At 39.8% G+C, this 27,741-nt stretch overlaps 1 protein-coding gene across 1 annotated transcript in view; it reads left to right on the top strand.

The window, feature by feature from the left end:
• POU2AF2 (POU class 2 homeobox associating factor 2) overlaps positions 1–26,612 on the top strand; it is a gene marked incomplete at both ends in the record, with an annotated part of 187,901 nt that extends 161,289 nt beyond the window's left edge. The window contains 3 exons of the mRNA XM_082274694.1: positions 8,950–8,992; positions 23,802–24,097; positions 26,217–26,612. Coding sequence (XP_082130820.1) covers positions 8,950–8,992; positions 23,802–24,097; positions 26,217–26,612 — 735 coding nt within the window. The remainder of the gene's footprint in view (positions 1–8,949; positions 8,993–23,801; positions 24,098–26,216) is intronic.
• Between the last annotated feature and the right edge of the window lie 1,129 nt (positions 26,613–27,741).

The following is a 27,741-nucleotide window of genomic DNA, read 5'->3' as shown; positions in this document are numbered from 1 at the left end:
AGTAATCAATGTACATAGAGAATGGGGCTGGTGAAACTATCCATAGCTGCCACTATGGGACTTCCAGGAGGATTGTTTAAGCTTTTGTGGACCTTAGGTAAGTGGTAGAAATAAGGTGTGGAGTAATAATCTTTAAGGAGAAAGGAGGCTTCCATTTTGTTGATAATGTCATCTGTTAATGCGTTAGTCACCAATTTTTCGGCTTCTTTACTGAACTGAGGCAATGGGTCATTGTGTAGCCTGGTATAGGTATTTTTATCCAACAAAAGTCTGTGGGCTTCCTGAAGATACTTGTCCCTATTTTGTATTACAATACCTCCACTTTTGTCAGACGATTTTATTATGATGCTGTGGTTATTGGAAAGCTTGTTTAAGGCTGTTTTTTCATGGGTAGTAAGGTTGGAGTTTTCTGTGAAATGTTTTGTGGTGGATTTGCACATACATAGAACTTCAGAGTAGACAACTTGATAAAAACTTTAAATATAGGGACCTTTAAAGTGGGTAGAGTTGAAGATGAATTTGAGTTTGAAACCGATGTGTTGTATAGGTGTCGAGGTGGGTGGATTGGATGCTGTGTGAATAGGGTGGTGTATAGGTCTTCATCATCTACATATAGCTCTTCCAGATTGGCTAAAGCTATGGGATCTAGCACACTCATTAATAATAGATAAATCTGTGTCCGAGGTATCCAGTGCTTCCTGGGTTTTAACATGATGAGATAGTGATTCTTTTGCTTCTTTAATGTTGTAAAATCTTTTGACTGTTAGGTTCCTGAACCCAGACATTTTTGTCCAGGTCAACAGAGAGGGTGAAAGGGTTAGGGCCTGTTGAGGGGGCGAAATTGAGGCCTTTGCTGAGCAGGGACAACTCTTCCATTGATAAGTTGTGAGTGGAGAGAGTGTCACAGTCTCCGTTCTTTGCCTTTTTTCCTTTTGTCTCTTAGGTGCCCCTCTTCTGCCTCTTCTTCTTGTTTTCTTTTTGAAGCAGGTAGGCAGGCAATTGCTAAAAAATATTCATAGGTGGTACCGAGAGATATAAGCAGTTTGTTTGGTGTGGTGGTGTGGAGTGAGGCTAGGTCTATACTGGCAGTGATAACTGAGCTGGAAGTCTGGTTTGTTGGTGGGGAGAATAAGTCTATGATACCATTGGTTATACTGCTAAGGGGTTGTTGGAGTGGAGAGGTATCATTGGAAAGAGGATCTGTGATATCTCATAGGTGATGGATGGTATTCTAGAGATATAGATGTTCTCTTAGAGGATCTGGGATCTGAACGATGTTGGTCAGAACTTTTTGAGTCCACCGGTCATGGAGTCTCCATTGTATTGATGGCTATGATAGTATGTTTCTGTAAAGTATGCTTGGGGGAGGCATTGGATCTGTTCCTCTTGTTATGTTTTGGTTTGGTGTCAGAGATATTCTCCCTCATTTTAGGGGGGAGGGGTAATGATTTCCGGGACCCTCGTGAGTTGTTTCCAACTCCTGTAGGGTGTCTAGCAGCATTCTGTGAATTAATTTGTGGATAGGGGAGGGGGGTGGTAAGGTCAACAACTTTAGAGATGGTGGTCTTCTGCCGGGTGGTTTTGTTCCTTTCCAATTTACCACTCTGTGGTTGTTGTAGTCATCGACATCCCTACAGATTTTTTGTAATTTTGTTTTTATGTTTTGTTTTTCGTCTTCATTCTTTTTGGTTTTCTTTTTAAGTATATGTAACCATGTGGCTGATAAGTGGGTTGTGTACGTGTTGAGTACTTCAACAAAAGATTTGGCTTTATCTGTAAGCTTCTGAATTTTTTTCAATTCTCTGTATAATACTCATCCATTTTTTGTGAGCAGAATTCCAAAATGCCTTCCCGTAATTTCTGTAGGTTGGGGAATAAGAAAGAGCTTCTGTGTTTTATCCTTAGGCTTCTGGGGGTAATTTTAGATGATAGGTAATGGGACAAGAAAAACTTGTCCCACTATCGGTTGTTAATGGAAGTGATTGTGTCTTCTACACGTCTGAAGATAGCACATAATCTTCCATAGGATTGTTTGTTGATTATGTAGCGAAAATAGATCGGAAGGAAAATTTATATGAATAGGTCCTCTAGGTAGTCATATTTAGTGGCCTCTATAGCAAGAAAGTGTGCAATTTCTGGTATTTCACATGCTGGGAGTATAGTGGGGGAACAGAGCATACCTCTACCCCCTGTCCATGGCCTCTCCCCCATAACTATTACCCTTACCCCCCCCCCCCTTTTATTATCACCCTAATGTCCAGCTTCTCAATGCCAGCTTTGTTGGCTTTAGAGGAGCCTTTTATTCCAGCTGTTGGAGTCTGCCCCCTTCCGTTATTTTCTCGCCTTTGCTGCATTACTGTTGAAGGTACCTAACTGACATTTTTTCTTCTAGAAGGTTATCTCTTCCCTCCACTTGCATATAGAATATAATTTCTCTGTATTGCTGGACCACACACTCAGCAGCAGAGTCCATATGACAGGGTAAGTTTGCTCGGACCTGGAAAGGATGCAGGGTGGGACAGACTACTGGAGCTGGTGGGGATACCCCATGTCCTGCACCTAGGTGATTGTGACGGCTCAGTTTTCTTTACCTTCTCTTTGCTAAAGATCGCATCAGAACCATCAGTCCTTCCAAGTGATTAAGAGCCTACACTACAGCACAGGCAAAATACTGCTATGTTGTTTGCCTGGGGGGGCAAGCTGGTATGCCTGGGGGACAAGAGCCACAATAGGCCAGAGTCAGCTCTTCAGAGGCAGGCTGATAGGTGGCTATACACACATCATCACATGCCTTGCCTAGCACACACTATGAATCTGGAGGTGCGGCATTTCCTGGTAAAGTCCCCTGGCTTCCAGGATGTCCTGCGGCAGGCCAGAATTGGGCCAAAACAATGTGCAGCCACCTGTGGCCATACCCAGTGATTATTCACCTGGCTAAAATGCAGCAGCAATACAAAATTCCTAGCAACCGCCTGAAATGTGATACACTCATGAGCTGCAACTTGATGTAATAATAAGGGGGAAAATTAACCACGTTTCAGATCTTCACATCCCCAGTCGATGCCTAGTTATCAGGATAGCCCCACAAAATCATAAGCTGAAATCTGGGTCTCATATAGATCCAAATGAATTGCCACATACATTTAAAAGTACAGATGGAAACCAGGATTTACAGATCTGCCTGAATATGCATGATCTGCAACATATTGGGTAAATTTGTAAACCTGAAGCTAATTCACTCAGTAGTGAGTGGACAGTGGCATGACAGAAGTCCAAAGGCACATTGCTGGTGGAGTGAGTTGTGCAGTGTAAGAATCAAATTGGTTGAGAAATAGTGGAGCTTCGGAACCTTTCAGTATAGCATAGCACACTCCAAAAGTTACATAGTTACATAGTTACATAGTTAGTGAGGTTGAAAAAAGACATAAGTCCATCCAGTTCAACCTATGATGTGTGTGTGTGTTTGCTTTTAACCGTACATTGTATACCCCTGTATGTTGTGGTCTTTAAGGTGTCCATCTAATAGTTTTTTGAAACTATCAATGCTCCCCGCTGATACGGGGTAGAGAATTCCACATCCTTACCGCTCTTACAGTGAAGAACCCCTTACGCACTTTAAGGTTAAACCGCCTTTCCTCAAGTTTTAGTGAGTGGCCACGTGTCTTATTGTATCTCCTTTCTCTGAATAGTTTGTTCCTTATGCTAGGGTCGCCAGTACAGTATTTGTACATTGATATCATATTCCCCCTCAATCGTCTCTTCTCCAGAGAGAATAGGTTCAGTGCTTGTAGTCTTTCCTCATAGCTGATGTCCTCCATTCCCCTAATTATTTTTGTTGCCCTTCTCTGGACTTTCTCCAGTTCCAGCACATCCTTCCTAAGGACCGGTGCCCAGAACTGGACAGCATACTCCAGATGTGGCCGGACCAGAGTCTTGTAGAGTGGAAGAATAATCTCTTTATTTCTGGAGTGAATCCCCTTTTTTATACAACCCAGTATTCTGTTGGCTTTGCTTGCAGCGGCTTGGCATTGCATGCCACTGCCAAGCCTGTTGTCTACCAGTACCCCCAGGTCCCTTTCCATCCTAGACTCACCCAGAGGTGAAGTTGGTAAAAGAATATAGGCTGTACTTGATTAATGGGCAGCAGCAGCATCTTAGCCAGATGAGCATGTAGGCTATAGGATGTATATACTGTAAGCTTACTTTTGTCTTACGGTTCGCTCATTCATCTTCTCATCCTGTCGATTAGAAATAGGGTGAGATAAAGTTTACTAAGCTTTCTTTAGGTACTTCTTGGCACCAGTTGATATATATCCGCAAACAAGGGATGGCATTTGGTCGTGCATTAACAACCTAGACACCAAATGATTTTTATAACCAAAGATCTTGCACGTTTGTGGTGAGGAACGGGAGCACTTAGGGAAAATAATTATCAGCCAGGTAAATACATTTTGGAATATCAACTTCCTCCTAAGTAGGCTTAGCCACAACCACATTCATGGAGGTGCCCACAACATGCTAATCTTTCCTGATCTGACTGTTCTCTCATATCTGCAGGCAGGAGCAATTTCCCAAACTCTAAAGGAAGAGATATGTACAGTATTTAAATGCTTAAGATTTTTATTTTGTTGACATTTTAAACTAGTTGAGACATATTTATCAACTATTTGTACATTTTGATATAAGAAAAAATGCCTATGCCAGAAAAATAACTTTAGTTTTTTTTCTGTTTTAGTGAAACCAGCTGTATACATGATTGATAGAGATCATCCTTTGGCCTAGTTTCCATTGTGGAAAAATGTGGGTTTAGTAGAAACAGACCATGTAACTTTTGCTATTCTCATAATAAATATACTCATAAAAAAGTTGTAATCTGTTCAGGAATATTAGGTCGTGCGACGCTGTACCTAAACGAATTTGGCGTCCTTTTTTTCCCACAAACAGAGCTTTCTTTTGGTGGTATTTGATCACCTGTGTGATTTTTTGATCACGCGCTATAAACAAAAAAAGAGCGTAAATTTTGCAAAAATAACAATATTTTTCACATTTTTTTTATATGAAATTCCCCCCAAAAAAAACGTAAAAATCAAAATTTTTTAACATTTTCGGCCAATTTGTTTTATGCTACCTATGTTTGGTAAAAAAAAATTGCAGAAAGCGTATTTTGATTGGTTTGCGCAAAAGTTATCGCGTTTACTAACAAAGGGAAAGATTTTTGTCATTTTTGTTTTTTTTTTAACGCGTAATGGCGGCGATCTGCGATTTTTTTTTGCGGTACTGCGACATTGCGGCGGACAGATCGGACCCTTGACTGACATTTTTGACACTTTTGGGGTTACCAGTGACATTTCTACAGAAATCAGTGCTATACATATGCACCGTTACTGTAAAAATACAGTGGTAGTGAAGGGGTTAACTTTATTTGAGAGGGAGGGGCTGTGTGTGTCCCTAGGGGCGTGCTTTCTACTGTGATTGGCTGTGGCTTCAGATGTATGAAGAGTGATCGACGGTTCTACATAGTAGAACCGTATGATCATCTTTCATACACCGGGGAGAATGACAGGCAGCTTGTTTACACAAGCCGCCTGACTTTCTCCCTCTCCCCCGCCGATCGCCGAGTGACCAGCGGATATCGGGTCCGCCGGTCACACGCACGGGGGGTGCGTGACCGTGTGGGAGTGGGAACGCGCCTCCGGGGGCGCGCACTCGCTCCCTAGACCCTCACAGGCTAGCGACGTAGACCTACGTCGCTTTGCCTATGAGGGGCTGACTGCCGACGTAGATCTGCGTTAGGCAGTCGGCAAGTGGTTAAAATAATATATACTAGGTCAATAATTGTATGACACTTACTACAATGTGAAGATTGTGTGAAATTTTAATACAATTATTAGCATAATTAGGTAGAATTATGCAGTGGAAGCAGTATGTGGGCAGTGTACTAGAAATCCAGCCAATAACTCCTCAATAACCAGTAACATCACAGTTTGGCCCAGCTTGGGGAGAAGACCCCAATCATGGTTAAGGAGCCATATCACTGGCCGTGTTGCAGGTGAGCTGCCAGCAGTATTCCTCCATTATGGCCACTTACACACTTCCTCGCCATGAGTTTTCATTTTAGGTGTATCCACTCCTTTTTATTAACTTTAAAATAAAGTTCAAAGAGTTACACCAGGTCATAACAACCCTGTCCTTCCTTTCTTGTAACCACTTGACCTTCAGAAGATTTACCCCCAGTAATGACCAGACCATTTTTTGCTACAATATATATATATACAGTATCTCACAAAAGTGGCTAGACCCCTCCCATTTTTGTAAATAATTTATTATATCTTTTCATGTGACAACACTGCAGAAATGACACTTTGCTAAAATGTAAAGTAGTGAGTGTACAGCTTGTATAACAGTGTAAATTTGCTGTCCACTCAAAATAACTCAACACACAGCCATTATTGTCTAAACTGCTGGCAACAAAAGTGAGTACACCCCTAAGTGAACATGTCCAAATTGGGCCCAAAGTGTCAATATTTTGTGTGGCCACAATTAATTTCCAGCACTGCCTTAACCTTCTTGGGCATGGAGTTCACCAGACCTTCACAAGTTGCCACTGGAGTCCTCTTCCACTTTTCCATGATGACATCACGGAGCTAGTGGATGTTAGAGACCTTGCTCTCCTCCACCTTCTGTTTGAGGATGCCCCACAGATGTTCAATAGGGTTTAGGTCTGGAGACACCCTTTGCCAGTCTATCACCTTTACCCTCAGCTTCTTTAGCAAGGCAGTGGTCGTCTCGGAGATGTGTTTGGGGTCGTTATCATGTTGGAATACTGCCCTGCGGCCCAATTTCCAAAGGGAGGAGATCATGCTCTGCTTCATGTCACAGTACATGTTGGCATTCATGGTTCCCTCAATGAACTGTAGCTCCCCAGTGCTGACAGTACTCATGCAGACCCCCAAAATATTTACAAAAATGTGAGGGCTGTACTTTCTTTTGTGAGATACTGTACACTGTCACCTTACTAATGACACTGGCTGGGAAGGAGGTAAACATCCAAGGCGATCAAAGGGTTAAACATTTGGCTATGTACTATGTTGTGCTTTCACTAAGGGATGTGCTATTTTTTGCAATGAAACAAAAATCAGCACATCCCTACTGACATGACAGAGCTCTGTCTTGTTTACATGGACAGGGCTCTGTTCTGGGTTCCTGCTCTCTAATAAGTGATGCCGGTGGTCAACCATTGGCCGGCACCCGTTGATCGGCTTGTACTGTGACTAATCACAAAATGTAGCAAATTGGATCATGCTTTGCTGGGGTTTTTTCGCCTTCCTCTGGATCAACTGTGGGTATAGGAATGTGTATATGGCATTGTATGGTTGGGTTTTCTCTACTGTTTTTTGTTTTTTATTGGTTGAGCCAGATAGACTTGTGTCTTTTTTCAACCTCACTAACTATGTAACTATGTAAGTGGTGCGCCCCCTACCCAGGAGTGCCGGATCACATATTAGGTATGTGATCCGGCACAAAGGAGACACTCTGCCACCATATAACTAGGTTATGTGGTCAGCAAGTGGTTAAAGTGTGTGTCCAGTCAAAATGTTTTGGTTTATTTTAGAGTGGGGCCAGTTTAGAACTCTACCATGAATTTCTTAATCTTAAAATTAAGTGGTGGAAGAGTGAAAAGAAGGTGGAGAAAAGCAGTGGCCTCAACAGTTTATTTAACAACTTGCCGGCCGCTAACTGTACTGCTAGTGGGCGGCAAAGCCAGGCCCAAAAAAAAAGCCAAAAACTACAAACACTAGGATGGCTCACGGCGCTAAACGCTCACTGAATTGACCATAACAAACCAAAAAGCTATGTATGACATAAATATGACCTCAAATTATAAATGTAAATATAAATACAGCAATCAATAAACATTGCGTACTACTGAGCAGGTAGCCCATCGGCTATGGACAACCCCAGCAGAGAGTTCTGTGTTTACAAACACACAGAATACAGAATACCAAACATAGAGCAGAAACCTGGCTGTTTCTTCTCCCTGAAATGAGTTCTGAGTTCAGGGAGAAAAGGCAGCCAGATCCTGTGAGTAAAGGTAGCACACATACACTTTTTAGGCACACAGTTAACCCATTGATTGCCCTTCTGATCACCCCTCTCACCCATTAGTTCAGTGTACAATATTATCACTGATCACTGTATTAGTGTCAGTTAGCACCAGATTGACTGCCACGCTATCACTTTAACTGATAACTGTCATTACTAGTATAGTGTCTATTGTTGCATAAATTCCAGTATAGATACAGTAGTTTGACACTATAATTTCCACACAAACAATTGATATACACTTATTGTTTTTTTTTTTTTCTTTACCAAAGACATATATCAGAATTCCTTTTGGCCTAAATTTAAACAGAAATTGAATTTTATTGAATATGTTTTATAACAGAAAGAAAATTTTGGTTTTCTAAATGTTTTGTGTTTTTTTTATTTATATAAAAAAACAATTTTAAAAATAAAGTAAAAAAGCCAAAAAGCCTAAAAAAGTGATTACGACCAACGCATTTATTAAACACTGGTAAGCTGCAATATGTTGATTTGTTGTTCACTTTCAATTAACCTATTACTTTACCTTGCATGGGCAGAGCACATGTTCATTTTTGTTGGAAAAAAAGCCTTCTCTATTTTTTTTTTTTTTTTGGTATTACAAATAATTTCTTTCTCTATTCAAGGTAATACTATATAACTCTGTATAGCTATATATATCTTTGTTGGACTTTCTTCCATGAATCTCTATTTATTTTCATGCTTGTAAGGTTCAAAATAATCTTTTGTGATGTCTAAGAATTCAAAATGAGTTGATACATTGCATCATTTTATATATATATATATATAAAAAAAAAAAAAAGATCTACTACTGACTGAAGTTTAAACTATGTCTTCAATTTACAGGGCAGTACCAATGTTTCCCAGACTCCATTTGTCCAAATGTCAGGCAAGTATTTTATTCATGTTATAATAAATTAAAACATGTCTAGCCTTTGGCAAAAAAAGAACATTTAAATGTTTTATTTACCTTTATTTCTATGGCTACAGTGAAGAATTTATAAACTTGTACAGGTTTACCTTTTTAAACATTTTCATCACTGTTTTATTTTTTGTATATGAAATTTTAAACATGAATTTCAGGCAGATATTAAAGAAGTATACATTATTGCAGGTATACATTTATTGAAAGTAATTATATGCATTTTAAATGCAAGTAATGCACATACCTAAGTTTGTTTTTAGATTTCCTATAATTCCTTAAACAGCAGAAATAGTTAGGATCTTATACAGCACACATACAGTATACAGACAGCAAACATGCTAAAAGGAGAAGAGATATGAGTTAGTAATTCTCTTCTTCACTGTCCTATTAGTAGACATGGGGTATGCTCTCTACCAAGTTGTAGAAGCCAACGTTTTGGCTGTGCTGCCTGGCAGAGGTGCCCGGATCACAAAACTGTCTGCACAGAGATATTAGGCAAATGCAACAGTCATATGAAATGTATTTCATCTATGTATTTGGCTGCCTGCCTGACATTTAGCCTTGGGTAATGATTTTACAAATCATAGCTACTTTGGCTTTTTTAGGGCCTGGGTTGATAGGCTTTGGGTTTGTGTTGATAGGCAAATGCAGCGTGGTTTCTTGTGCATTACACTTGCATTCTAAATCAGCTTCAGGCAATTCTGAAATCATTCACAGGTCCTTCACAGGCACAGTTGACCTCCTTCGAACCTGTATTTGACCTGCTTTTAAGCTACATCAACCTGCTTTAACCACTTTACCACTAGAGCATTTTGCTGTCTTACGTCTGGGCCACTTTTTGCGATTCGGCGCTGTGCAACTTTAACTGACAATTGCGCGGTCATGCGACGCCGTACCCAAACTAAATTTACGTCCTTTATTTCCCACAAACAGAGCTTTCTTTTGGTGGTGTTTGATCACCTGTGCGATTTTTACTTTTTGCGCTATAAACAAAAAAAGAGCGTTTATTTTGAAAAAATAACAATATTTTTAACATTTTTTTATATGAAATTCCCCCCAAAAAAGATGTAAAAACCAATTTTTTAAAAAATTTTTGGCCAATTTGTTTTCTGCTACCTATGTTTGGTAAAAAAAATCTAGACGATAACGAGCCACTGTGCCGCAGTAGCAGCACAGTGGCTAGAGGTAAAGCGGTTAAGTTGTTTTTGCAATTTAATTGTATGTATAAGAATAAAAGTAATTCTGTTGACACAGACACGTTTTATAGGCGTTAAGAGTTGAGCAATGAATGATTTATTGGGATTGATAGATTAACCACTTCTGGACCAGAAGGATTTGCCCCCTTAACCTCCCTGGCGGTATTCCCGAGTGTGGCTTGGGGTGGGATTTCACTGCCATAAGCGGTAACCCCGAGCCACACTCAGGGTGCCGCCAGGGAGCATTGCTGGATCCTTGTAGAGGTTACTTACCTTGTCACCGGGATCCAGCGTTGTGTCCCTTCGGCATACGGCGGCCGGATCTTCCGCCCGATGCTGTAGAGCCCCGGCTTCCGTCTCCTGCTACGTGACGCTCGCAGGGTGGTGGAACCAGTGGCAAATTTGAAAAGTTATACACACAAGCACACTGATTTCATTGCAAAATAAAATAAACTGATATTAGTTTGCCCCCCCAGTGCCCTTTCCTGCAGTTTTACTGTACCTTATATATATATATATATATATATATATATATATATATATATATATATACCTATACATATATATATATATACACTCTTTAACTTATTTATAGTTATTTATTATATTATAATTTTTGATTTTGTGTTTCAAACTTTATCATACCCGAGATGTTATAAAGAAGAACGCACAGTAAAAAAAAATCATATGTAAATAGTTGGTTTGGGCTGCTCATCCTTAAGAATTACATGCAAAATAATTGTACCGCTTTCAGCACCTAAAATCAGAAAGAATAATACCGCCAGGGAGGTTAATGACCAGGCCATTTTTTGCAAAAGTTATCACATCTACTAACTACGGGAAAGATTTAGGTCATTTTTATTGTTTTTTTTTTTTTTTACTAGTAATGGTGGCGATCTGCAATTTTTAGCGGGACTGCGACATTGCTGTGGACAGATCGGACCCCTAACTGACATTTTTGACACTTTTGGGGGTACCAGTGACATCACTATAGTAATCAGTGCTAAAAATATGCACTGTTACTGTAATAATGCCATTGGCAGGGAAGGGGGTTAACACAGTGGGTGATAAGAGGTTAAATGTAAGTCTGGGGGAGTGATTCTAACTGTATGTGGGTTGGGCTTGTGAAATGATCACAGAGACCTGTGATCCTATATAGCAGGATCAGAGGCACTCTGTGATCATTCCAGAGAGAAGAACGGTGAGCTGTGTTTACAACAGCAGACCGTTCTTCTCTCTCAGCGGGGAGCGATCACGGATGGCTGGTGGCAATCGGAGCTGCCAGCCCCGTGCATTGGAGTCCCCACTGCCGAGTGTGGGCGGGAACGTGCTCGCCCCCTAGCTGCAGACGCGCGACAGGCGTATACTTACGTCGGTTCGCACAGGAGGGCCAGCCTGCCGCATTAAAACTACGGCGGGTTGTCCTTAAGTGGTTAAAGGCAAATAGGCTGTTCACTTTGCAAGAGAAATTACACTTACCCACACATTGAAGGGAAACAAAAAACATTTAAATTGGTCTTTCACATTGTTGTACAATGGAAGTGTGACTCATTTACTAAGCTCTGGGGTCAATTCCTTTGCACAATGAGCAGCCTATTTGCCTTTCGAAAAACAATCCCTTTGAATCCACTGAGCTGCCATCTTTGTTCTGATTTCTCTAAACACATTAAAGTGAAAATGTGATTTATGAAAAGCAAATATTTTACTTTGCACATTTATTCTATTTAAAAAGCCTTGTTTAAAAAATGCCCACATAGGTTTTTTGTTTTTTTTTTCTGTGTTTGGCCAAGTATGAAATCACTAAAGTAATATAATGAAGCTACTAAAGTAAACTTTCTCTACTAAACTGACTAGAGAAATGCAAAGCAGAAGTCATTGCTTTATTTAACCTTTTTATTTCTGGGCGCTGGCTCCTGTTTTACCCTTCAGATGGCCAAACCAGTTGCTCTTTTTCACATGAATATTGCAAGCTTAAGTGTATTAAAAATATCCCTTCATACCATTTACCGTATGTTAACAGAGGGCCTGTAGAATTGAAAGATGGTACATTTTGCATGTCCCCGTGATGATAACGCAAATTTTTATTAAAAAAATGATATTTTTACTAAAAATACAATAACATTTTAAGAACCCCCAAATATATACTGTATATCTCAGTATAGGATGTAATAATGTCGTTTGGGTATGGGAACCAGAGAAATATAGAGCAGGAAGAGTTGGAAGAGTTTGATATTATTTTGGGCACTATTTTTCCTGCGGGACTATGGGGGAGATTTACTAAAACTGGTGCATTCAGAATCTGGTGCAGCTTTGCATGGTAGCCAATCAGCTTTTCATTTCAGATTTTTCAAATAAGCTTTGGCAACAAAAACTGGAAGCTGATTGGTTTCTATGCAGAGTTTCACCAGAGCTGCACTCTCCAGTTCATTTCTTAGAAGAAAGTTGAAATTCCCAAATATTTTCCTGAAAGGCGACAGTGTATCTTTTTTTACATCATTTGCACACAGCATGAAGGGGTCTTCTGGTGTTATGGAGAACAATACCCAGAGCAGTGATGTTGTCATTACTCCCAAGCTACTGCAGCCTGGAATGACAACCATAGAGTGAGAAGTAACCGCAATGCCCCCAATGCCAAAAAAGGCCCACCAGGATAATGAACTGCCATAGTTTTGTCTTTTAAATGATTCATAATTGTCGCTCCTCTCCTTCCATACCACCCTTTTCTTCTTGTGGTCCCATATCCTGTCCACCACTTTGTCATCATTGCTGATCTCAAGCCAAAGATTTCAAAGTTTCCCCACCATCTGTCCCTTTGCTCTTTTTAATCTTCTTCATTATCTCCAACACCTATGCTGTAAGTGAAAAATGTTGAATCTATGGCTTATGGTCCTGTGCAGGATCACAGAGTGCAGGGAAAGATCGAGCCACTTATACAGGTGACATAAAGCAAATAATTCCAGCCACAAGCTGACATGCACACTCCACTAAGCCAGGGGTGTCCAACCTTTTGACCTTCCTGGGCAAAATTTGAAGAAGAAGGATTGCCTCGGGCCACACATAAAATACACTAACAATTAGGATAGCTGATGAGCAGAAAAAGTCGGGTGGATCATATGTTAACGCTCACTGATATACAGTAAATAATATACCTATTTGAGTAATAAAACTTTATTTTTTTGTAATATTTTTTATTATAAAAGTAAGAGAGGGCAACATAAACTAGTGCAATGTTTTTGATAAATAAAGGATAAACGCATGAATATCTGGTTCGATGGATGTAGTAGCAAGTTTCAATGAAGTCTCAAGGTGCTCATCAGATATTTTGGTTCTAATTTTGCCCTTTGTGTGCTTTATCCTTGAAAATAGTTGCTTACAAATATAGGTGCTGCTGAAAACGGATGACATAAAAAAAAACAAATTTTTCTTCAGCCCCATGTGTTTTCTAAGTGTAAATGCATTTTTACCAAAAATTTCCCCCCAAAAAATCAACATTTTTAACTAAGTTTTCGATTTTGTATTGGGCTGCATTCATAGCCATCTTGTGCCATAGGTTGGACACTCCTGCACATGAGTATTGATGTTGATTGGAATAGTGACCAAAAAATAATGCCTAAAAGAGTCAAAGAAGTTCATATTGTTTAAGTATTATATAAATAAGCGTGCATAATAGTAGTAATTTACATAATGAAAAATGCTGATGTTACATAATATACAATATTATAGTATAGTCAATACTTCAAAAGCATGAAAAGATTTTCAAAGGAAGGGACTATGGCTCATATTTGTTGGAAGTGCCCCAGGGTATGCAGACTGTGGATTAGGGTTTATGCCTTGCTCCGTAATATTTTTCAAGTTACCCTGAAGAGGGACCCATATGAAGCACTCTTGTGTAAACCTATACCTGACCTGATTCGTACACAACGTCAGCTGGCTCAGCATTTGTTTACAGCTACGAAACTGACCATTGCCCGATCTTGGAAGACCCCGTTGCTTAGTTTTGAGGCGGTCAAAAACCGTATGAATGATATCCTTGTTAATGAAAAGTTGACTGCAATAGTTTCTGATTCCCACGCCAAGTTTTTAAAGGTGTGGGACCCTTGGATCTCGAACGTTGCCCCTTCCAGATTCCAGACCACCCTTCTCTCTCTTTAAAGCCTCCTGGATGCTCGCCCCGCAGGACTTGTTCCCCCCTCTTCCCCTTCCCCGCAGTTTCTCTAATCTTCTTTCTTTGTTGTTTTTCTCTTTGTTTGTCCTACTTCTTCGCTCCTTCTTTCTCTCTTTTCCTTGTCTTTTTGTGTTGTTTTTCCTCCTGGCTCGGTACTCTCAGGCCCAGCCCCTGTTTGCTCACTGGAACGTAATAGCACTTTTCATTTTGTTAGTCTTTCTGCTTTGTGAAAGCACTAAGGGATTTTAGGTCCCTATTTATGCATTTCCACTTGTTGATACCCATTATTTGGTCCGTGATGTTTCCCGGTTGGCTCACGCCATATGTCGGTATCGTGTTTTGCTGCCATCTGTTCCCATGCGTTCCATTTTCTTTTGTCTTATTGTACACATGTACCATGTTTTTGATGTATGTTTATGCCTCTTCTTAAAATAAAAACTTTTGTACAAGAAAAGATTTTCAAGGTAGAATGAACATAAGGAAAACTTTTACAAGTGTTAGGTTTACTTCAAATAATGCTATTACAGACACACAACAGTCCAGTATATGTTAATATCCGAAAATCACATTTTGTGAGGGAAGTACAGAAATATAGTGTTCACAAAATTATTATAATAGCTAGCAGTCAGAATGTAGAAAAAAAAGTATGTGACAGATGACAAGTCATGGATTGAAAAACATCTGCACGGAAAATGAAATTTGTCCAGACTCATCAAACTGTCACAGTAAGCTGAATTCACTAAGACTGATAAGTTACTTTAAATCTGTTCATAATTTTATCTCATGATAGTTGTCACTTTAAACATTTCCATTTACAAACATGGAAAAAATCCATAGGTGTGCAAACATTATATTTTTTGCATGAAATTACTTATCACCTAATTGCTGAAAATGTTTTTTTTTTTTTATAAATCACTTTTTGACAAAACATTATTTTATCTCTCCAATGACTCCTCCTCCTGTTTTGAAATAAACAATTAGTTGAATCCCAGTTATCAGTAACATGGAATATTTACTGACTTTTACAGCAAAAATAGTTGAAAATTACTGTAGATATGATGGGCGTGTAGAAAAACTACATTAAAAAAAATATCTATTTTAGCAACCCATCATAATGAAAATATTGCACATGCTTTCCTGTGAGAACACAAAGTGATGGAAAAGGAATAGAAACACAGTAGAAAAACCAAACAAAAAAAGTTAATAATAATAATAGAAAAATAAATAAATAAAGGAATGTCTCCCCAGTAGAGTGGTTATTCCTCGTTATATCCAAAAAATGTCTGGAGTTAAGCTGTATGGTGTCAAGGGGTACAATCTAAAGGATAAAAGTAAGCTTGAATTTCCCTATGTAAATTTTACTGTAAAACATGGCCCGTGTCCTTTTAGTTAAAAATAAAAAAATAATCTGTCCATATGGAAAGTATGTAAGCACATTAGTTAGATTGTTACACATTTTTCAAAATAACTAATCCATTCAATATTTTTTATTTTGCAATTTTTAATAACTCTTGTGTATTACAGAGAGTTTTTCAAATATATACAAATTCAGACTACCTAAATATTTAAAAAAGATAATTCACATGTTGGTACAGGAAAAGAAGATATTTAAAATATTTTACAAGATACAAGAAGATAATTAAAATATTTTACCTTAAAGCTGAATTCCAGGAATTCATACACTTTGTAAAAAGTTCAGGCACACTATGAGTTAAATCCAAGGAGATGCATTGGATCTCCTGAACTTATCTCTATTATTTATATCTGACAGTTTTATGCTCTGTTGGAGCATACACTGACACTGGGGGCAGTGGGAGAGGAGAGAGAGGCACACAGAGCAGCTATGCCAGCCCCTCCCTTCTGCTGCCCATTCAGAGAACCTTTTTTATTTTGTAAAGGAGTTCATATAATACAAAGACTTCTGGAATTGGGCAGGAGGAGGGGAGGAGAGGGGAGAGGCAGGCATGGCAGCTGCTGCACTGTAATGTTGAAGATTCTTACATCTGAAGAGTGCAATAAAACTGTCAAATGTAAATAATAGAGATAAGCCTAGGATAGTGATGGCGACCCTTGGCACCCCAGATGTTTTAGAACTACATTTCCCATGATGCTCAACTTCACTGCAGAGTGCATGAGCATCATGGGAAATGTAGTTTCAAAACATCTGGGGTGCCAAGGGCCGCCATCACTGGCCTAGGAGATGTCATGCAGCTCTTTGGATTTAACTCATAGTGTGCCTTCACTTTTTACAAAGGAGCTGAATTCCTGGAATTCAGCTCTAACTAGCTCACATTACTTATGACTTTCATGCTGTTTTTATGTTAATTTTCCATCTTTTTAAGAAAGTTTATTTTAATTCTTATGGTTATGACATGTCTTACAAACACCCCCTGATATAACTAAAATGTTGCGCATTACCATTTAAGCCTATGTATGTGTTCATAGATGATTGTATAAATTTATTTATGATGCTATATCTGGCTTTCTGCCTTAGAAATTGATACATTTGAATAGATAACAACATAATCAACACACACGCACACTTTTTTTTTTTTTTAAGGGACGATAGACAAAGGTCATTAATAATTTGGTTATTGAACTTCCCAGAAGTAAGTATGAGCTGATTTGCCTACTCATAGCCATAAATCTCCATGTACCTCACCCTTTCAATGATTTCAGAGATCACACATGCTTCATTCACAGCGTTCACTAGCACATGTAGTTCTCAGAACTGTTAATGGTATTTTTAGATGTCAATAGAGACAGGCATCGGGCTGCTCATACTGTATATATTTATTATACATATACACATAAAAGTCACATCAGAAGAAGACCAAATGGTCCATCGAGTCTGCCCCCTTTTAAAGTAGCTTAGGAGGTAAAATGCAGATTAAATGAGCCTATCAATTTATTCTGATGGTCTCAGAACCATTTAAAAACTATTTCAAATGCAAGCAGAATTTCCCTAGAAGCATGCTGCATTTGACCACTCATACAAGCCTCCTCTGTGTTCTAGCCTCTAGGCATGTTTTCTCAAACCTTAAGAGCCCATGAAGCAGTGGGGTAAGGCATGAAAAAATGCAGGTTACTGCAACCCATGAAACAATATGTGGTGTATTGTGGTGTCAATCATTTAGAATGTTTAACTTCCATACCAGACCTTAACCAATAAAACGGGTCTGGAATGTTTTTCTAGGCCCTATGAACTTTTGTTCTCTCCCCCCGCATTAACATCTATGCCAGACTCCCATGTAGGATAAGGGTCCGGTATAGATGAAGGGAATCCCTGGTCGCTTTGTTTAAAAGCAGAACTAAGCGGCCAGGAGATGACATTTGCTGGCAATTTAAACAGCTTTTTTTTTCCTTGTGAATGTCAATTTTACTGTAGTAGGTTGTCTACCATGTACAGATGTGCCACTTCACAAGTGGGTCCAGGGCATCCAGCAGGCACATTATTTAACCCCTTCCCATCTGCACCAGCATTCCTTTAAATAGTTTGGAATGCCCGAGTGTGGAAAGGATCAGTGGCCATATGACCACTGCCATAGTGGTCACTAGATTAGAAACTATTCCCACCAGCTACCAATCTGTAGCTCGAACCAAGAGCTGTATGTGAAAGATCAGTCTGCTGAGGGCACGCAGGAGAATTGTGCATTTTTTTTTGCTTAAAGCATTTTTTAAATGGCTGCTCCTCTCTGCATGTACATTCGTGGAAAAACTTGCACTGCACCAATACAAATTCCGTGATAAATGTGAAAGGTTGCTGGGTTGCTCCCTCCACCAAAAACCTCTAATTCAGGGACCAAACAGGGAAAGGATATTGGCACCCTCCTCAATATCAAAAACATTCAGCAATTTCTATTGATCTTTATATGATATACCCTCTCAACATTCAGCAGTGCAAATTCCACTGCTGCCATTGAAGCTGCAAAGGCATTTTATATCATGGAAACACCACTACCTACCTTGGCTAAATGATTGGTGATCTGGAACCCCCCCACTGAGGCCATCGCTGACACTCCAGCTGGTAAAAGCCCGGGCCCGCGTGGCTTCACACCAAAATTCTACAAATACTTTGCCCCTTTCCTTACTCCTTTCCTGACTGGCAGATGACTCAATATTCTACATTAAGATTTGGTACAGTCAGTAACTTCAAGGTTAATCACACTAAATTGGAACTTCTCAATTTTTCCTTAACACAAACGGCTATAAAGCAAGTCTCAACAAACTTTCCTTTTAAGACCTGCTCCTCCTCTATCTGTTACCTAGGGATCCAGGTACCAACAGAGGCATCCCAATTATACACTTTAAATTTTACTGTACTGCTTCACAAGACTCAGGCAGAATTAGCTACTTCCAAGTGACTTTTGTGACTCGGCAGGCTCAACTTCCTTAATTTGGATGCCCCCCCCCCCCCCCCGTTTCCTCTATCTGTTTCAAAAGGTTCCTTTCCATCTCCCTTCCTCATATTTTCGGAAACTTCACTGGGTGTTCCCTAAATTTATTTGTAACATGTCATGTCCTAGAATCTGGTTTTTAAACGTTGTACCTCCCAAAATATTGAGGGGGTGGGGGGTAACAGATGCTTCCATCTACCATGAAGCAGCAGTGTTCACACAAATCCTTGACTGGTTTCACCGCTCTTCATCCAAACTATGGGTTCAACTATAAGGCTACATAAACCCTGTAGACCTTTTCTCCCTTCCTTGGACCCCATCATCTCTTCGTAGGGCCCCTCCACCCCTGATCTCTCTCTATATACACTTCTCACATGGGACCATGCACTATCCACTTTTAGTTTGTCCAAACACCTAGGCCCAATGACCCCATTCTTTGGGACACCGACCGTCCCACCAGCTCTCCAATCTACTAGGTTTGGCCCTTGGCATAAGCATGAACAGATGAGACTCTTAGGTTCTTCCATTAGACCCATTATTATTGGTGGCTTCCTCCCCCTCTGTACCCCTGCACAATGCTGCACAGTGGCTACAGAGACAACAGGCCCTACCCTACATCCGCTCTATCCCCTCGCTTCCGGATGTCCTTGCTGAACTGACCTCTCACTCTACCAAAAGATCCCCTAACACACATCTATCAGTTATACTCTATTTTCCTGGCTGCCACTCCTCCAGACCTTCCTTGGTAAAAAGATCTTCAGCAGACTCTTTCCCCTTTGTACTGATAAAAGAGCTTTCTCTTAATATATACTGCCCCCAGATGCAGCTAGAGCAATCATTACCCGTCACTGGAAATCAACCTCTGTACCCTCCCTTGGGGAATGGACAACAGAACTAGACTCTGTTAGGGACTTAGAACAGTGTTTGGTGCAGGGAAACAGGAAAGAGGAACAGTTTTACATACTTACAATTATTCAAGGTGAAAAAAGACACAAGTCCGGATGAGCGAGCACCCCCCCGGACCATTCCAGATGACATGCCCTCAACATAGGGGGTGGATACTTTGGAGCAAAAGCACTAGACCCAAAGCACCTTGTCCCCATGTTGATGGGGACAAGGGCCTCTTCCCAACAACCCTGGGCTGTGGTTGTCAGGGTCTGCAGCCGGGGGGCTTATTGGAATCTGGAAGACCTCTTTAACCACTTGCCGACCACCAGCAATATTGTGTAAAACAACGTACCTTTACATCATGTCGTGCAATAGCCAGAGGGGGGAGCCAATCACCGGCTAGGCGGACATGATGTCCGTCGTCCACCAGCGATCACTCCCCAGAGAGACAGAATGGCGGTCTCTCCATGTAAACAAGGCAGACCACCATTCTGTTACAGATGAACACAGGGATCTTGTGTTCCTGCTATTTAGGTACACTGATCTCTGTTTTCATCTAGTGAGTCCATCCCCCACACAGTTTGAAAGCATCCCCTAGGCCCACATTTAACCCTTTGATAGACCCTGATGTTAACCCCTTCCCTGTCAGTGTCATTAGTACAGTAACATTGCATTTTTTTAGCACTGATTACTGTAGTAATGTCACTGGTCCCCTCAAAAGTGTCAAAAGTGTCAGTTAGGTGTACGATCTGTCTGCCGCAATGTCGCAGTCCAGCTAAAAATCACTGATCGCCACCATTACTAGTAAAAAATAAATAAATAAATAAAAATGCTATGAATCTATCCCCTAGTTTGTAGACACGCTAACTTTTGCGCAAACCAATCAATATACACTTATTGGGATTTTTTTTACAAAAAATATGTAGCAGAATACAGACTGGCCTAAAATAATAAAAAAAAATTGATTTTTACATTTTTTTATGGGCTGTGTTTTATAGCAGAAAGTTTTTTGTTTTTCTTTTTCAGAATTGTCGCCTTTTTTTATAGCGAAAAAAAAAAAAATCAAATACCACCAAAATAAAGCTCTATTTGTGGGTAAAAAAGGTATCAGGTACATTGTACCTCTACCCATTCACCAAAAAAGTCTACAAAAGTAATAAACACAAGAGACAGTTTTTGACAAATCCTTTATTGAAAAAAAAAATGGTGTCCCTCGATGTAAATCCATCGTCAATCACGCCGCCCGCCGGATCTGAAAAAAAAAATGAAAATGCTCTCGCCTCCTTGGAGGCCTCCAGCCGTATGTCTGCTCTGTGCTTTGACATCTCTTATATAGGTAAGGGGTGGGGCCACCTAGTTATGTCACCCGGTGGCACTGCCCCCTCTGACCTCACTTGCCACTTGCTCGTCCCCTCTCCCTTTCCTGAGTTGCCAGGCTACATGCCCCCCATTTTGGAGTGGGGATCTCCTTCAAATCCCCGAATGACCTGGTATGGACTGGGGGGGGGGGGACTCCATACCATTTTTTTCTTTATTTTTTCAATAGTCGGGTGATAGCTTTTAAATTGCTGCTTCCTACCAAATAGAACTTTCCAAATGTTTTTGCTTTGGTTCATGTTGTCAGTGTCTAGTCCTCATGCTATTTATTTGACAAACCCTTGCCTATTAGCATAGAAAATGGCTTTATTTTAACATTCAGTTTCCATTGGCTTCTCCGAGTTCAGATTCAGCACCTGAGCTTTAGTAATGTTTTCACCAAACCCCCAAACCGACCCAAGGTGCGTTCAGCTCATCCCTAATTTCTGGCAGGGACATCTTGCATTAGGGACAAATGGTACAACATGTGAACTGCTTGTAAATGCACTTTTACTTGCATTTTATTTAAATTTATTATATGCATGTTTTCTCCCCCTGGAATATGCATACAAAAATCCTAATCTGAAATGTGTGGAAAACATACTAACAGTGTCCAAAACACTTCAATACCAAATCACAAAAGGTATATAAAGAGCACATGAATTTTTAAAATAAAGTATAATGTAGTTTTAGCTAGCATACTTTTATTTGCATGGTATACAAAACAAACATGCTCTATGTTGCACATAAGACTGCACCTGATTCAAAAAACATTTTTACACACATAAATAAGATGCTTAGTCATCCTATTGGAAATACTTTGCCAATAGTGTGTGCAACAAACATTTTCCTATGCAAATGGGATAGAATGCACTGGACAAATGCTGCACAAAACCAATTTGATAACAGAGAGGATTCCTGGAGGTTGATTGTAAGACTTTTATGCCGTTTGATAAGATATTTTTTAGGATGTATCATAATAACCATGGATATTCTGCCTTACCTACTAGATTAAAGCCTAGTACATACTGCTTTTTTTTTTTTTTTCATTCAACACAGCACATGCTAAACAAAAAAGAACTGGCAGCTCAGGTTGGAGCTGCTGTACTAACAATCTGATGTTAGTACAGCAATCTCCCCTGCTTTTTTATTGTGTTCTGACAGGAGGACGTCCCCCTGCCAGAACACTCTGGCCAGCGCTCTCAGCCATTGGCTAAGAGCATTGTTCGGGACCTGGTTAGCAGACCTTTTTTAGTCATGTAATCCTATACAGAGTTGCGGTAATAGTATGATTTAACTCAAAAGGTAATTTGACAAAAGTCCAAGGGTGATGAAATAATAAATATTCTTTGTCAGTGTCAACAACATCCGCCACCTTAAAGTGTGTGATCCTTTAAATACCGCCACCACCATAGACTATCTCACACAGACCTCCTATTACAGGGGGGTCTATAAAGCTTGTGGCTATATACCCAGTCAGGGCCTTTAAGCACCATCTGAGGATCCTCTGTTGACATGCAAACCAACCGTCCTGGAGGGGTTGTCAAATGTAATCCCCAAAATATAAAAGCCATATCATAACCATAGCATAAAATCCTTAAAACTTTATTACAAATGCTCAAATTATTGCACTTACATTAAGGAAAGTAAATGATTGACTTTAAAAACAATTGCGCCGGCAGGCAAGATTGCAGCGGCTTGTCCTTTCCGGGACCTCCTATATATGATCTAGCTTATTAGCGCAGTTTCTATTCTTTTTGTCTTTTTCAGTCATGCCCCTTCGACACTGACTGTATACAGTGCAGTGCACACGGTCCGAATGTCGGCCAGTTTCTATTGAACCACCTAATGCTGCCCAACATTCGGCCCGCGTGTACAAGGTTTTAGATTTTTGTAATTTTTTTACTGTTACCATACCAAATGTTACCATACAAAAAAGACATGACACAACCTAGCTTGTTCAGCTTGCAACACATCAACCTTAATGCCCCACCAACAAAAAATGATTTACTCTATTTGCCTCTAGACAATAAGACCTGTTATTATTTAGAAGTACATAGGCACATTTTATTCCTAAATTGATATAATAGTGAACAAACTTATCAGCCATCAAGCCTACTGGCCAATAAAACGCTTCATAAACTTCTAAAAAAGGCCATATCTCAAACATTACCACATAAAAACAAGCTAAAATAATACGTTTAAATGCATGTTGCCCCCTTAGTGAATAAGGCTAATTGTGAGTTGGTATTATTACAAAGTTCGGCTTAAACTAACTTTTGATGTTACTTTTCCTTTTAAAATTCTTGCACTTGCCTTTCTTTGTTATTGTAGTAAAAACAGTGATTTATTAGTTAATCATTGGAGGCACTTTCGAATTTGAGGAAGAAAAAACCTCCCTGCTTAACAACTGTTATGATATAAAGCAGAAAGGGGTATCCTGTTTTTAAGTCGTCTGACTCTTATGGCCCATTCACACCACAGTGCTATGCAATGCAATGCATACTCCCATTTTCACACACTGAAGCCCATATGTAAGCACACCATGTGCTGTGCCACTCTAAACTCTATTGCAGAGCACATTCATTTGGAGATCAATGACATCTAATCTACATATAAATGTAAAGGATATGACGTATATGATCAGGATCTCTTCTGGCCAAACCTGAATACAAATCAACTCTGCATTTTACAGTATATATTTGTTTTATTGTATTTTATTTTGCAATACATAATGTAACCATCTGTAAATTTGTATTATATTCTACCAGGTTCACCTGTGTTGTCTGGGTATTACAGTGTCCGAAGATCTTTGCTTCCTGAATCTGAGTTCCATGGTGCCAAGCAATACTCAAATGACTTATACTCATCATCTCTGGGATCAAAGTCAATAGGGTGTGATTCAGCAACCATTCAAAGCTATCCATCCCTGCTTGAACCTTATTTCTCTGACTCTATAGGTGACTACCGAAGTACATCAGTAACATCTGGCAGCTCTCTGTTCAGTGCTTCATCGCTGCCACCTCTCCTACCTCATTTCCCTGGTGACCCATCACATTATCTCTTAGTAAGTAATTCTAAATTATACTACTTTACCACTACTAAATAAAGTGACTCAATCAATATTAATACTTTCCGAGCTCTCTAAAGGTAATGCACCCCCCCAGCTGCAGCACTTTAATAATATCAAAATACAAAAATTTGATAAAGACACAAAAAAAATATCACAATCTATGCTATTAATCATACACTACAATAAATTAAAAAACAGGCATAACCCTTTTGTTCCAATGTGTAGGAAAAAGTCTGTACATTGCGAATCCTTCGAAAAGTTTGAATAATTGGTAAAATGTTAGCTACACCTGAAAAAGGATTGGGCCCAGGGAGTCCACACCTTTACCTTTCCTAGAGATGTAAAATTTCAAGAAAATTTTGAAAGCACGGGAAAGAAAAAAAAAATTTCCCCCGTTTTTTCTGAAAAAATGCACATTTTTGGAAAAATTAAAAAAAATAAATAAGTGTGGAGTTGTTGTACAAATTGAGTTCATTCAAGTCATTTTGTTACACCGGGAAGCTGAAATGCAGTGTATATAAAAAAATATGCTTGAAATAAAATTATAGCTTTTTTAGGTAAATAAACGAAACTTGCGCAACAGGATGAGCACTGCCAGAGGCCTACAAAATGGGGCAGGCCACTGGTGTGAATGTCTGACCAAAAAATCAGAAATAGACTTCATGAGGGTGGCCTGACATCCTTTAGTGGGCCCTGTGCTCACTGCCCGGCACTGCAAGGCTTGATTGGCATTTGCCATTGAACACCAGTTTTAATAGGTCTGCCACTGGCGCCCTGTGCTTTTCACAGATAAGAGCAAGTTCACCATGAGCACATGTGACAGACATGAAAGGGTCTTGAGAAGCCATTGAAAACATTATGCTGCCTGTAACATCATTTAGCATGACCAGTTTGGTGGTGGGTCAGTGATGGTCTGGGAAGGCATATCCATGGAGGGACACACAGACCTCTACAGACTACACAATGGCACCCTGACTTCCATTAGGTATCGGGATGAACTACTTGGACCCATTGTTAGACCCCACGCTGCAGTGGGTCCTGGGTTCCTCCTGGTGCATGACAATCCCAGCCTTTAAGTGATGAAAGTATGCAGCCAGTTCCTGGAGGATGAATGAATATATACCATTAAATGGCCCCAATGCTCGCTTGACCTAATTCCAATAGAATATCTCTGGGATATTATGTTTCGGTCTATCTGACATCGTCAGGTTACATCTCAGTCTGTTCAGGAGCTCAGTGATGCCCTGGTCCAGATCTGAGAGGAAATACCCCAGGACACCATCCGTTGTCTCATTAGGAGCATGCCCCAACATTGTCAGGTATATACATACAAGCACGTGGGGGCCATACAAATTACTGTGTCCCATTTTGAGTTGCTGCAAAGAAGTATCAGCAAAATGGACTAGCCTGCTGCATTATTTTTTCACTTTGATTTTTTGGGTGTCTTTGAATTCAGCCCTCTGTAGGTTGATAAATTTAATTTCCATCAAATGATGTGGCATCCTTTCATTCCTAACACATTACCTAGTCCATATCACTATAGATATCCAGCATCATACTTTTCTAGTCCATTTTGCTGACATTTCATTGAAGCAACTCAAAATGGTACTCAGTAGTTTGTATGCCTCCCACGTGCTTGTATGCATGCCTGACAACATTTGGGGCATGCTCCTAATTAGATGACAGATGGTGCCCTGGGGTATCTCCTCCCAGATCTGGACCAGGGCATCATTGAGCGCCTGAACAGACTAAGGTGCAACCTGGTGGCGGTGAATGGACCGAAACATAATGTCCCAGAGGTGTTCTATTGGATTTAGGTCAGGCAAGCGTAGGTGTCATTCAATGGTATCAATTCCTTCATCCTGTAGGAACTGGCTGAATACTCTCATCACATGAGGCTGGCATTGTCGTGCACCAAGAGGAACCCAGGACCCAATGCACTAGCGTAGGGTCTGACGAAAGATAGATAGATAGATAGATAGATAGATAGATAGATAGATAGATAGATAGATAGATAGATAGATAGATAGATAGATAGATAGATAGATAGATAGATAGGATAGGATAGATTTTTGTATGTGCTTATTAATACTGTATGTGTTTTATTCCTCAGAGAGACTCATGGGAACCGACTGTTTCCGATTCAATTAACCAGCTGGATGCCTTGTGCACAGATGCTTCACAAACTGTATCATCCACAAGTTGCATCTCATCTGAAAATGGAGCCACCCTCTACAGGAGTGCAAGTAGAGGGTCCTCATCACAGGGCACTCAGTCTTATTCATTACATCCTCTAGACGATGTTCACTACTCTACTACGTTTCCAGCTACCTCTTCCTATGCCTTCTCACCATTTATGACAGTGAACAATGAATTGACCCCAAAGATGGTTCATCACCTTTCTCAAGAGGACTCTGCAGAAACAGGTCCCATGCAAGATAGTTCTGCTTGGCCAAAGGAAGATACGAACACAGTATGGGGACCATATGAAAGTCGAAGAAATTACTGAAACCTGTGTTATTCCTTCAGTCATCAAGAATTTGTCATCATAATACTTTTAGATCACATAACAGGATGTAAGGTTAGATTGTGAAAACAACACTAACAGGACAATGCTATTTCTATTAGTATTTATACTTTAAACATATTTAGGAGAACCTAAAAAAAAAAAAAAAAAAAAGCAGATCCTGTTTTAATGCAATATCAATTTTTATTTAACAAGGTAATGTTTCCAACTTTTCTCAGTTATGTATAACCATCACAGCTTTCCAAGTGTCTGAGCACTACCTTTACTAATAAAAATGATTACATTTACCATCCATGTACCCTGCTGCAACACCACTTTAGTTGTAAAGGCTATCACTTTATATGTAGGAACTTAACCACACATTTATAATGGCATACCATCAGGACTTTGCTCTCTATATATTGGCTGCTATAGTCCAGGGCAGAAGTCATTCAGATGTACAGGTTAATTATAAAATAGAAGCCATATCCTTCTACGACCTGTTGTTGGGTGTCATTGTGGTAAACTGATCTCCCAAAGCACAGAACACCACATGAACCCTGAGCCACACTGTCTACCACTCATAGAAAGTATGAGTAACCGCAGACATACATGTCTGAAATATTAAAAAAGCAATGTAGTAGGGTTAATACCTATCCGCTAATATAAAACAAGAGTTTGGATACTGGGTTTGCCATATTTTTGAGCAGTGAATGTGGCACAAAGGGACCATCTCAGAACACCAAATGTGGAATGATTAGGTTAAACATCTTCATTCAGTTCTTAGGTATTCTTCCTCATTCAAAGTACAGAAATACATTTAAAACCTATAATCTGCAAATGAGCTCAGCAGGGCTAGATTTCTATCACTTGATCCTATAGACCAGCCCTTCTCATCCTAATCCTTTTTTACCTGTGGGGCACCCTTGAAAAAGCTTTCAGGTCTTGAGGAATCTCTAATATAACAGCTTATGGTACATTAGCATGATCAGTAAGTTGCAGAAAATTGGAAATAAAGAATGTGGTTTACCCACTATATTTGACACCCAGAGCATAAACATTTCTATTACCCCCTGCTCTATACAACCACATCTTTAGCAATAATCCTGTAATTAAAAAATTTCATTGGGAG

Source organism: Pelophylax lessonae, assembly GCF_965119305.1.
Source record: "Pelophylax lessonae genome assembly, chromosome: 12".
NCBI classification, from domain to species: Eukaryota; Metazoa; Chordata; class Amphibia; order Anura; family Ranidae; genus Pelophylax; species Pelophylax lessonae.
This window is presented reverse-complemented; position numbering and strand designations above follow the sequence as displayed.